The sequence below is a fragment of the Canis aureus genome, chromosome 20 (genome assembly GCF_053574225.1).
Source record: "Canis aureus isolate CA01 chromosome 20, VMU_Caureus_v.1.0, whole genome shotgun sequence".
Lineage (NCBI taxonomy): Eukaryota > Metazoa > Chordata > Mammalia > Carnivora > Canidae > Canis > Canis aureus.
In genome coordinates this window covers 30,122,714-30,135,627 of record NC_135630.1, presented here as the reverse complement: position 1 = coordinate 30,135,627, position 12,914 = coordinate 30,122,714, and the positions used below count along the sequence as shown (strand labels likewise).

Genomic DNA, 12,914 nt, shown 5'->3' with positions numbered 1-12,914 from the left:
TCAATCTTAAGTGTGGGTCCCCCAACACCAGGGCTCAAGTGCAGGTCCCACCCCAGCCACCCCAAGATTCCCCTTCAGTGGGCCTGAGTGCTTGTGACAGGCATGACCCCAGGAGACTGTCCACACTGTAGGAAGCCAGCCCCGTGGTACACTGGGCCAGACAGTCAAAGGAGAGCTGCCCTTGAGGATGAGCTGGGTATGTGCCAGCACTAAGGACTCCCTACCCTCTGAGGAGGTGGGGCTTGCTCAGTGGCACCTCCAACTCACACACAGAGTTTCCCTTTGGGGGCCAGGGAACACTTCGCTGGAGAGGAAAGGCCCTGGCTTGGCCCTGGGTCCTCCTGCCCTCCTTCATGCAGTGCTAGGAGGGCCATAGCCCCAGCAGCCCACGCCAGCCTCTCATGTCTACTTGCTCCTGATGGCACCTAATGCTGACCTATATCCACCTAGTCTTCCATCAAGAAGGACCCAAGGCTTGGGTCCTGGGGAGTGGTCTCCCCAGAAAGGACTTTATAGCTGCACCTATCAAGAGAGACTCAAGACTCAATTCTGAGAAGACGAGGTGCCAGCTGTCTCACAGCTCATAGGACAAAGTATCCACTCTGGGCAAGCCACAGACTTCAGAGAGCCCCAGCCAAGTGGTCTCACTTCCTGGACACTGCCCCAATGCTCAAGCCCCTGCCTCAGGCTCATCCTCAGCCACTAACTTTCACTGCTCTGTCCCCATAACCCTGCCTCTCAGCGAGGGAGTGCTCAAGACACCAGGGGTGCATGGCTTTTAGGCTCCCTGCCAGCAGCTCGCAGCAGCATTTCTCTCCCCCAGGTAGCTTCCCCACCATCAGAAGTCCATCAAGCCCAGACAGCCACCCTCTCATGCTCCAAGGGGACAGGGTCACCAGGCCAAAGGGCAGACCACGTCCTCCCTCCCTGCCTCCCAGCAGGCCAGCCTCCCCACCATGCAGGATCAGAACTGTGCTTTGGTGCAGGGACGCAGGCTACTCACCTCAGCCCTGCAGAGCAGCCCTGTTAGCACAGCATCACGGACAGCCCACCCCAGCCCTGGCAACAGCACCCACGGAGTACGCTTCCCACCCTCGGGGCAGAGACCTGGCTCCCTGGAGTGGGCAGATGGGGTAGCAAGGAAGGCATGCGGTGAGTGTGAGTGTGGAGAGGCCGACACACTTGGTGCAGGCAGTCTGGCTGCAAGTCAGGCCCATAGGCTCCTCACCTGTTCAATGAGGGCAATAACCCCCTCCCATGCGTAGGTGAAAACCCAACAAGGTCACATAGATAAGCGGCTGGCACCACGCCCTACTTGGTGTTTACCAGCGCTCTGTGTCACCCTGTCTCCCTCATGTGCACTGCCACAGTTGAGACATACTCCAGCTGGCAAGCGTTCCAGCAGCCAGCTGCCCCAGAGCTCGTGCCTCCCGGCTTTGTCACCATGTAGGAGGACCCCTGGACCAGCTTTGGCCTCCTTCTACAGAGAGGGGCTCCCCTGCCTCCCAGGGCCCTGAGCCAGGGGATCACCCACCTGTATTGCACCCTGTATTGCCACCCTGTATTGCACCCTGTATTGCCACCCTGTATTGCAACCCACCTGTATTGCACCCTGTATTGCCACCCTGTATTGCACCCTGTATAGCCACCCTGTATTGCAAGTTCCTAGTTCTCACTTGGAGTCCTCCTGTTGGGGCTTGTTGCCCACTTGCTCCAGGCCCCTCTCAGCAGAGACCACCGTCCTCATTTCCCAACTGCTTCTCCCTCCACACTTATACCCTCTGGCCCTGCCCCTCCCTCTTCCCTTCAGGCCTCTGAGCTTGGGCAAAGGAACCTTCAGGAGGCAGAGCCCAGAGGCCCTGGGCAGAGCAACTCTATGGCAGCACTCCAGAGCAGGCTGGCCCGCAGCATGGGATTAGCCAGTCTGCATGACAGGCCAGCCCCTAGTGGCTGCAAGGCCCAGACACCAGGCTTAGAGGGGTGAGGACACTGTGGCCTCTGTACGCGGATCTGACAGTGTGCACCCACTCCCGTGCCACCATGGTTACCCTCCTGCTCAGCTCTCCATCTATCCATCTGTGGATGGGCATTACATACCTTCTCAGGGCACTTACAGGCAGCAGCCCTGCTCTGTGGCCCAAGCACCGGCCCCCCTCCAAAGCCTGGGAGCTAAAGTCTAGGTGCCTTGGTCAGACATTCCAGGGCCTTCTGAATGGTGTTCCCATGGTCTCCTCTTGCTGCCCCACTGCAGTACCCTGCAGACACTCTGAACTCCCAGAAGCTCCTGAGCCCATGTCTTATCCCTCCCGGCCTACACACATGCTGCCATCTCTGGCTGAAGCAATGTGTCTGTTTGCAGGCACCTGGCAAATGTCACCGGCTCCAAGCAGCCTTTTCTGACTGGCCCGAGTCCTCCCCCCTTCCCGCTCTCCCCTTTGGCCATTGCATCAGCATAGGCACGAGGTCACTCCTGAGCGGACCAGCTCAGGACCACCCACCTGTGTCCCTGCATCTGGCCACAGTACGTGCTCAGAGATGGATGAGGGAGGATGGATGGAGGGATGGAGTGATGGATGAATGAGCAAGGCAGAGGCTCTGGGCCAACCTCTAGGGCCAGATTCTGGCTCTTGAGGTAGAGACATAGCCCATAGGATGAAGGAAGAAGGCCATGCACACCCCCAAAAGAACAAGAGAGAGCTGGGCCGCGGTGGCCGCGGCTGACCTGGGAGGGGGTGGTCACGCTGATCTCAGGGACAAACGTGTCATCAAACAGGCTGAGGATCTGCTCCTGCTTGACCTCCTTGGACGGGGTGTGTTTGGGAGGCGGAGGGACTGGTGGCCCTTTCCGGAGCTGTGGGTCGGAGGGTGAGGGGCCACACAGGGAGGCGCAGCAGAGCATGGAGGGCAGGGCAGACAGACAGAGACAAAGCCACAGTTAGTCACACCCCAGGCTGTGCCCCCCACCAGGCAACTGAAGACACAAACCAAGAGGAATCACTGCTGCCCAAGGCACAGACACCAGGACCACAAGGCCACCCTTAGAGGGAGACTGAGGAAGGAGGTCCAGAAACACTGTGCCTAGAGAGAGAGAGAGAGAGACAGAGAGAGAACGACAGAGGGGGGAGGAAGTGAAAGAGAAAGACAGGGAGAAGACAGAAAAGAAGAGGAGAAAAAAGGGAGAGCATGCGAACTGCCCAGGGGCCGCTGGAGGAGTTGGGCTGACACCCAACTGGGTAAGACCCTATAGAGAGAAGCAGTAGCTGAGGAACAGCCTCCCTCCCCACCTGGGCTCTCTGCCCCTCAGGGACTCTCTCTGCACCTCCTGCTGGAGGAACTCTGGCCCACCTGTCACCTGTGGAGGCTGGCACAGGTGGAGCCAGCGCTCGGCACAGGGCTGGGCAGGATGGCCACACACTTGCCCACTTGGGGGCCTCAGGCAACTCGGGAAACCCCGGCAAGTCTGGGTTTCCTCAGATGTCAAGCTGGGGTGGGCATCTGCCTCAGAGTGGTTGTGAGGATTTAATGTATGAAAACGTAGAAAGTGCTGGCATCGTGTCGGGCCCAGAGCAAGTGCTATTCAGGTGTGGGCTCTTGTCACACTCAGCATTGTTATCCTAATCAGCCGCAGGACCAGAGTGCTGCTGCCGGGAACTGATGCTTCGGGAAGCCTGACAGCTCAGACAGGGCCGCAGGCCAGCGCCTGGCGACCACCCGTGGAAGGGATGCTGGGCTTTTGGAAGCCCAGCGTCAGTCTCCTTCGGCCACCTCACACTCCCCTCACTGAGCCCTGCTGACCATGTAAAGGTCCCATGTGGCCCCACGCCAAGAAAGAAGGTGAGGAGGAGGACATGCAGCCACCTCTGCAGATCCAGATGCTCTGGGGCTGAGGGCCCCGGAGCCTGTATCAGAAGGAAAGGAGGATGGAGGAAGTAACAGCCCCGAGGAGAGGATGCTGTGGGGACAGAGGGAGATACACAGCCACAGGTGCCCTGAGAGAAGACAGGACCATGAGCCCAGTGTTGCGGACAGAGGACCGAGAAAGTGGGGGACACCAGCAATGCAGGAGGATGGGGGCGGGGAGGGTGCCTACCTGAGATGGGGACTTGGGGAGGGCTGCCCCGGCTGCTGCCGAGGGCTCAGGCTCGTGGTTGACTCTGATCTCCGGGGTGGCGGCTGGGGAGCCGTCTGGCGGAGGCGAAGGGCTCTTGTTCCCTTTTGCAGGGGCGTTGTCACTGTGGAGGTAAGACCAAGAGGAAGCCCAATGGAGGGAGATCATTGCTTACAAGACGGACCATGCGCATCCACAGGTGTGCACGTGCACATGACCCCAGGAATCGCCGTGTGAAAATGCGTAGGCATGTGTGTATGAGGGTGTGTCCATCAAGAAGGGTGTGTGTGAAAAGGAGGGTGTGGGTGTGTCCACACAGACTCACTGTGAAAATGTGATGTCCGTGTGTGCATGAGGGGTGCCGCAGTGCTTGCATGTGAGAAATGCACGTGTGTGTACCAGAATGGGTGGAAACCAAGGGGCCTGGGCACAGCCCCTGCCCTACAGACCGTGGTAGCCTGGGCGGAACTCCAAGCTGGAGGCCTTCGATCTCCAGGCAGGCCACCCCCCAGGTCGCTGCCAGGCTCCACCGGGGAGCCCAGCTCCACAGCAGGAGAAAGCCAAACATCCTAGAGGCAGATGAGTTTCGTCCCACCCGTCACGCAGCAGCCTCGGGGCCCAGGCTGGGCCCCACTCCTCGGCCGGCCCCCCTGCCGTCTACTCACTCACACCAGGACACCCCCCTCCGCCCTGCTTCCAGGCTCCACACGCCTCAGCACCCCCCGCACCCCGCAGTCACCATCTCCACACTTTGCTCCCACATGCCCTTCTCCTGCTCAGAGGAGAAGGAAAAAAGCCAACCAGAGGCCACAGGCAGAGTGGCTGCCGGGGACGAGAAGGCGAGGTCTCCCAGCCTCGTCATGAGGTACAGAGAGCAAGAGCGATGGTGGGCCTAACCAGCCCCTCGGGGGCAAGGGGGCAGAAAATAAAAGCACGCATTTGTTCCTGCATCAGGAAACTAGAACCGGTGAAGACAGCCACTGGCCACAGGCAGCTGTTTACATTTATATCTGAATTAAGGGGAAATAAAAGTGCAGCTGCTCAGTCACACCGACCACATTTCAAGTGCTCACCAGCCTCCTAAGGTGAGTGTGTGATGGGGCAGCTCTGGAAGGATGCAAAGAAGCTACTGACCACATCACCCGGGGGTGGGCAGGGGCAGGCTTGTGAGGGACACCGTGCTCCCTCCTCATCTCTACTGAATTTGTGTTTCATGGGAATGTGTTTGCCTCCCTAAGGCATACAATAAACACAGTACGAGCACACACACGCACACGCATACACACGCACATGCACACGCACGCACACGCACACACACACACACGCACACACACACACGCACCATTTTTTAAAAACTACCGCTGTGCTAACAGAGCCCATCCTCTGAGCCTTCCTGGCTACATTCCCCTGTTCCCCTTCTGGCCTGGGCCACAGCCAGGTGGATACACTGTGGCACAGAGAGAATATGCTCAGCTGAGCTCAGGCCATCTGCCCCCTCATCCTTCCCCTGACAGCCCCTGAGCCCCCAGTCCCCCCAACACACACGTGACACAGCACAGCCCTCCCCGCAGCACCACACACGGGAAGACAGGTTAGGGGTTAGTGGCACCCTCAGAGCAGGGCACCAGGCGCATGCACAGGGGCGGCCGGCCAGGCTGCTGGCCTCAGACACCCCCACAATGCAGCACGCAGTGCTGGTACCTGTTCTTCTTTCTGAGCAGCCGGGAGAGCAGTTTAGTTTTCTTTCTGTGGGAACGGACGGGACGCAGAGGCCTTCATTTTGGGGAAATGCCTGATTCAAGGCTGGCCTGTTCCCTCATCAGCAGCCCCTCTGCTCAGAGGAGTGCAAAGGGGCAAAGCCTCCCTTAATCCTCAAAGGCCATGAAGAGGGCCTGACCCTGCTCTGAGAACTCCATTGCCCAGTCCCGGGGACCCCACCAGCCTTGGCATGCTGTCAGGTACCCCCGGATGGATGGAGCTGACAAAAGAAGCAAAAGCAGCAGCCCCCAAACAAGGCCTGAGGAGCTGGGGGAGGACTGCAGGCAGCCCACCCGGCCTGCAGCTTGGCACACAAGGGCTCTGGGACCCTAGGGTACCACCGGAGGTGGGGGCAGCCGGCCAGCGTGGGGCCTGGGAGACAGAGGCAATCAGGGCCTCTCCTTGGTGTAAAGGCCGTTCACGAAGTTCCACTTTCTTCCCTGTGGGCTCGACCGGCCCCTCCCACAGGAAGGATCCAGCCCCTGCACTGCCTAGGAGGGCGGCTGCTTGCCCATCCTGAAGAGGGGCAGCACCATTCACAAAATACTTTCTTAGTGCCAGGTAACATCCCAATCACCCCAGGACACAGATATATTCACCAGTTGTACAGAGAGGAAAAGTGAGGTTCATCCACGCTCTCCACATGGTATCGCCACAGGTGCAAGCCAAAAAGGAAGGGAAATCCCAGACTCGCTATTGTTTCCCCTGAGGGCAGTCAGAGGGCCAGGCACTTTCCCCCCTCCCTCCTGGTTTCCCCTCAGGAAGCAGGAATCTCCTTGCAGCTGGAGAGACCCTGGGAGGCCAGGCCTGGCCAAGGAACAAGGATGCTTTTGTGGGTGTGCACAATGCCAGCCTCCAGGGACTCAGGCTTCCCAAGAGCTGGAGAGGGTGAAGGCGGCACTGCATCCTGCTCGAGGAGCAAGGCTCACCTTCCAGGGGGCTCTGCACCAGCACTGAGTCATCCAGTCCCCAGGGCCCACCTCCAGAGCTACACAGGCACCCTGGCTGTTCTGGTTTCCCAGGCAGGGAAGCCAGGCCCAGGGCCCAGGGATCCACAGACTACCCAGGAGTGCTGTGCTCCTTCCCTGATGGGACAACACCAGAGGAATGTGGGGTGCCCCTACCTGTCCCCCTGATCACAGAAAGGCCAAGCCAGAAAGGGCAAACCCCCAGGGGTAGGAACTCGAGTCTTGCCCCGGTCTGGCCCTGGCCTGGCAGGAATGAACGAACCCCAGGATCCTGCCCCAGACCACACCTCCCCCTACCCACCTACAGCCAGGGCAGTAGGCAGCACACACCTGGGCTGGGCCTTGACTGTGAAGGTGTTGCTCCCATGCTGCTTCTCCAGGCTGACCAGCACATCGTTGAGGTTCTGGTTGAGCTGCAGGAGGGACAGCCAGTAGGTGGGGAACAGCCCCACTCTCCCCAGTAACATCCATGCTTCTCCCCACATCTTAGCCCCTTCCTTGCACCCCTGTCCCCTACCAAGAACAGGCTTTCCAGACTGCCAGAGGTTTCACCAAAAGCACAGGCAAGACAAGAGGTTTATCCCATGTATACAGTGATTCTCATTACTGAGAAAATTTTCCTCTTTCGCTTTGGCCATCAGGAAGCTCAGAACTGAATTTTCTTCTTACTTTACATAAATGTTTCCTTCCCTCAAATGCCTCTGTTTTGTTTTGTTTTGTTGTTTTAATTTTTCATAAGTTGTCTCAAATCTTTAAAGGGAGGAAGGAAAAGAAAGGGAAGACCTGAAAGGCAGGAAACTATAGTCAAGGTGGTGACTCAGGAGTGCCCCAAGCTGCTTTTCCTCCTCCAGCCCTGAGCCTGGAATCCACTACCATCACTTCATTCCTCAGGGCCCAGGAGACAGACTCAGACCCACCGACCATACAGCACGGGGGCTGCCAACACTGGGTTTCTCCAAGTCTGCTTTGCAGCTTAACTGTCAGTTAAGTTAAAATGGAAATAATACAGGAATTTAAGCTAATTCAGACTCCTTCTTATACCAGATTCTGGCAGGTAAAGCAGACGTGTTTCATTGTCTTAAGAAATATAAGAAAAAAATTGAGAAAATTCTAGTATTTTATTGATTATTTGCCTATGAACTAAGAAAGGGTGTCACCATTCTCTGATGCCCAGCTCCCTGGGCCACCATTGCCTGAGAACACGTTGGCCGCTTGAGAGGGGCTGGCTCTGTCCAGGCAGGAGGGGTAAGATGGGGGCAGGGAGGGGGCAGGGACTGGGCCCCAGTGGGTCTGGACACTCTAGAACAAGAGCTCCTGGAGGGCAGGGCTCAGTGGCTCCTCCCCAGGGCCCGGAGGTAGCACTGTGGCCACTAGTGTGTACCAAACCCCAGCCGGAAAGAGGGAGCTTGGCCCTGGCCCTTGGCAGCAGAGCATGGCCCAAGGGTCTGAGTCCCATAAGGGTCACCAGGACCTACCTTACTCATCTCCTTGTGGAAGTTCTCCTCCAGGCCTGCAATGCTCTGAAACGTGTTGACATAGAAACCTACCCGGCTACGGGAGGAGGAAGGGAAGTGAACACAGGTCAGTGCAGGCAGCCCAGGTGAGCCACACACGCACTGATACACCTCCACCCTCACCAGAGACACACACCGTGGGAGGGCATGGGGCACAAGGCACATGAGACACCTTGGGCAGCCTCAGGAGGGAGGCCGAGGCTCTCAGCCCCACTGCCTCCCGAGACTCACCTGTTCCACAGGGATGGCAGCTCTTCCTGCAGATCCACGTTCATCTCCTCAAACACTTTCTGGGCTTTGATGAGCTCCTCCTCTGCCTGAGGGGCAGGACTGGTCATTCCCCTCTGCTCGGCCTCGGCCTCGGCCCCAGCTTAGGCCTAGCCAAGTCTACCCCACAAGACCTGCTCCCCCTAACCTCCCACCCCATGTGCTAGGACCAGGGCTCTGGACATAATGGGGGTGGACCAGATGAGGATGCTCAGGGGGACTTCCCCATGTAGCTCCTTGTTCACCTATAGCCAGGTCTGTAGAATCTGATACAGGAAGGGGAAAGCAGAGAGCACCCATGGCCAAAGGAAGAGCCCCACCTCCTATCAGGCCCAGATGGGCCAAGAGGGAGATGAGCAGGGCACAAGAAGGCTTGAGACAAGGGGCCCGGGAGCCAGGGCACCGGAGGGGGCAGAGGCAGAGCCCAGCCCCAGCCCCAGACCAGCAGGGACCCTGCCCACTTACAATTGAACCCCTCTCAGGCTGAGTGTTAGTCTACTGCCCAGCCCCCTTGGCCTTGGCCTTGCTGTCCCTGCCTGAAGACCCCTTTCTCAAAGCCAGTCCCACTCAGCCTCAGCCTCCTCCCTATAGGATATGGCAGCAGTATGTCCTATCCCTCCCCCTCTTTCCTCTGTGACCTGTCCCCACCAGCTGGAAGCCAGAGGCAGCAGATCAGACACATCCAGGAAAGACGGGGAAGGATAGGGAGAGGGCAAGGCCAGGGGAGAAGGGAGCTAGGCTGTTGCGCAGGATGCCTGTGCTCACCCCCGAAGCCCTCACCCTACCCCTACCCAGGCAGGCCCAGCACCCTCCAGGCCTACTCACAGCCACCAACAGGTGTCGCTAAGGCCCCATCTCACCACTGAAGACTAGGGAATAAGACCTCAGGCCCCAGGAAAGGCAAGCAGTGAGTCACAGACAGAGAAGGGGCTCAGCTAGCTCATTTGGAGGGTGCTGCTGGAAACAGTGACTCAGTGGGTGACTTGGAATCAGGGTCTGAGTCACAACCCAGGAACGTGGCAGGCCTCTCCCTGGAGAACACTTCCTGCCTTCCTGCCAGCAGCCTTACATTTTCAGGCCTTCTGGCAAAGGCAGCCAACCGGCCAGAACTCCAAACTGCCACAAAGCCCACGATTTCCCCAGCCCACCCAGCTGTCCTGTCTGACTTCAGGCACCAGGTCAGCCCCAGGCAGCCTCATATCCCTGCTGTTCCTGGCCAGCCCAACCTCAGTGATGCGGGCGGGGCTAGAGGAGAGAGGGGCCACCTGACTCCTAACTACAATTACCTTCAGGTTGTTGGAACTTGCTAGAGTGAACATAAGCTCCTTGCCTAATTTTTTAAAATCTAATTTAAAACTTAAAGATAGAAAAGGAAGAAAAAATAAAAGAAAAAAAAAAAAAAGAGAAACGTCTGTGAACATGCATGTCTTAGGCAGCTCCTGAAGAGGATCAGATCCAGCAGGCCATCCCTGCCTTACCCCACTGGGCATCCCAGTACTGACTGGAGGCCACTAACATGAGTCTGTAGCACCCACAGAATCAGTGACTCTCACAGATCGAACCACAAGTGTGGGCACTGTCACATACCCCTCCGACCCAACTGCCAAGGGTCTGGCTCAAGGCTCATGTTCCCCAGAAACCTGCTTTGGTCCAGCTGCCGTACCCCAGAGACCACTTCTTAATGGCGATTCAGCCACTGCCCCGTGATGCTGGTCCTAACCCCTCAAATGAACATCAGTGACAATGACAGTGACAATGGCATAGCAGCTCACGGCTATAGGCCAAGCCTGATTCTCGAGCCCAGCAATGCTGCAAAGAACAGAGTAGCTCAGGTTTCAGCTTTCCTGGAACTCAGGGTCTGTTCATTATTCCCTTTGGATCACATTCTTCATGTTCTGGCTGTTTCAGGAGAACCTGAGGTGGTAGGAAGTGGGGGGGGAGAGCTGTCCATTGTTGGAGCCCCAGTGGCTTGGCTACATGCTGATGGACACATAGAGCAGCGCCCAAAACCAGACTGCTTATGATGCCCAGGGCACCAGGATCCTGCAGGCAGGTTTTAGGGGACTGTGACCAGTGCAAAGAGCAGTTTAGAACAAGCCCAGGGGATATGTGGTGCTGATCAGCTTGAGAGATCACAGCTTCACCAGGTCACACTCTCTCCCCAAAGTCAAATCTGCCAGCAGGGCAGTGCGAGGACCCTAACACCCCAGCTCACAGCCAGCCAGCTGCCCATGGGAACTCAGAAGGCTCCCCAGCTTCCAGCCAGGTGCGAGGCAGGGTGGGAGCAGAAAGACGATATATGCCAATAAAAATTGGGTCCAAATGGGAAAGCCAATTTGGCCGAAAGGCTAAACATCTGCAGTCCAACATTCAAAAAATGAGATCATGTGCTTTAGCCTCCCTAGTGGCTCCCCTGAGGTGCGGGTGTGGGGCCCTCCCAGCAGGATCCCTCACCCACATCCAACTCAGGAGTCCGAAAACAGCCATAGGCATTACCCACCAGCTTCACAGTCTCCCAGGGGCAACAAAAATTTTCACCTGGTCTCTCACCAAACCCATTTCAGGGAAAATTATGCAGAAACCCTAGCTTAGGGTCAATGGCCCCATCCTCTAGCCAGAAGTCCTGAACTCTACAGGCAGGGCTGGTGCTCCAGTCTCTAGCTCCTCCTTCACCTCCCGCAGACCATCTCCCCCAGACCTTGGAGATCCAGGGTCACCCCAGCCTCAGAGTGGGGCTGCACCGACTCTAAAGTCAGCTCATAACTTTGGCCTAAAAGAAATCAGGCAGCAAGTCAGGTAAGAAATTGGGCCGTGAGCCCATGCTGAGCCCAGAGCTCCCCTACCACAGGCATTCAACACATGTGGGTTGAAGGTGATGAAATCAGGAGATGGCCTAGAAGAAAAAGGGGCAGCTGCCCAAAGAGAAACCCAACCTTGTGGGTCAGGGCTCCGTTGTCCACCCCTACCTCAGGGCCATGATGGGGTACTAGAGTCCTATCAGCTTCACTGGAGACCATGAGGCCACCTCTCCCAGGGTGTATCTGGTGATCCCTGGCCACACTGCTCACCCAGAACCCAGCCCATCCCCAGGGCAGAAGGCTGAGAAGAGTGTATTGCCAGGGTATTAGATCAATCAGGAGTTTTGTACAAAGAGCCTCCTCTGAGAAGCCCTCTAGAAGCACTGTGGTGAATAGTCTGCCCTTTATGAAACTCCCAAAGAGCAGACCCTCTAGGCCCCAGGTCTCAGCATCCCAGCCATGCCGGAAGAGCTCAGCCACAGTTCCCCGTCCAAGCGCACCACGAGGGCCCACAAGGGTCCCTATGAGCTGAAGATTCTGCCTCTCTGAGCAGGTTTGTCTCTTCAGTAAATTCTGGATAGCCTCACAGCTTTTATGAGGCCTGAAGGACAACACATGTCGGGACAGGAGCCCTCCTGAGAGGACAAGCGGCTCGGAGGCTTTCCTGTGTTCCCAGAGGCTAGGATTTCAGAGTCTCAGGGCTCCAGAGACCCAGGCACAAAGCAACAGACTAGGACCCACCCCTGCTTAACCGGGGCCCCAAGCTCTCTCAGCCCCCCTCATTTGGCCTCGGGTCTCTTCCAAAGCAGGAGCTCTCTCAGCAGAGACCTTTGAAAACGGCCCTGCCCCCCAACCCAGGAAAGAGACTGAGCCCTCCCCCACCCTGGGCAACGCAAGACAGGCGCCCAGCGCCAAGGACAGGACAACAGACCAGAAGGCGCCAGCACGTGCAAGGTTAGATGCCAGTGTCACCTGATTTCGGAGCAGGTTAGTTTGAGCTACGAGATGAGCCTGCAGTTTGCCTTGGCACCACTGGGGGGCGGCTTTCTCAAGCAGCGAGACAGGCTGGGGGTGGGGAGAGGAGGTCACGGCAAAGGAGAGTGGAGAAACAGGAGGGAGATGGGGAGAGAGAAACAGAGACACAGATATTAAACAAGTCCAAGTCCAAACGTCCCAAATGCAGTGACAGACAAGCCGGTCACCCCTCCAGGGGGCCAGCCCCCAGCAGGTAAGGCCCTTGAGGCTAAGAGGATTAACGGGATTCCTGGGTAAGGGGCAGAGAAGGGGTGAACTCCAACTGCAAAGCAAAATGCAAGAATGTTAGCAGGGACAGTGGGGCTCAGCAAGCTTGGTCCTGCCACACGGCGGGGTGGGGAGGGGATCCACTCTCGGCCCCTCACTGTGAACAGTGTGACCAGCTCAAGCCCTGTGCCCTCTGGCTTGTTCCAGCAGAGACAGGGTCACATCAGATCCCATGACAGAATTCCACTCAGAGCATGCC

The 12,914-nt window shown here is 57.5% G+C and overlaps 1 protein-coding gene across 28 annotated transcripts in view; it reads right to left on the bottom strand.

Moving 5' to 3' along the window:
• BIN1 (bridging integrator 1) overlaps positions 1-12,914 on the bottom strand; it is a 52,520-nt gene that overhangs the window by 6,122 nt on the left and 33,484 nt on the right. For 10 of the 28 annotated variants that reach the window (XM_077861297.1, XM_077861304.1, XM_077861303.1 and 7 more), the window contains exons 7-13: positions 12,386-12,478; positions 8,580-8,665; positions 8,310-8,385; positions 7,165-7,247; positions 5,810-5,854; positions 4,091-4,232; positions 2,723-2,851 (exon numbers count right to left, since the gene is read on the bottom strand). In XM_077861297.1, the coding sequence (XP_077717423.1) occupies positions 2,723-2,851; positions 4,091-4,232; positions 5,810-5,854; positions 7,165-7,247; positions 8,310-8,385; positions 8,580-8,665; positions 12,386-12,478 (654 nt within the window). The remainder of the gene's footprint in view (positions 1-2,722; positions 2,852-4,090; positions 4,233-5,809; positions 5,855-7,164; positions 7,248-8,309; positions 8,386-8,579; positions 8,666-12,385; positions 12,479-12,914) is intronic. The other 18 variants (XM_077861318.1, XM_077861322.1, XM_077861324.1 and 15 more) reach the window with 7 other exon arrangements.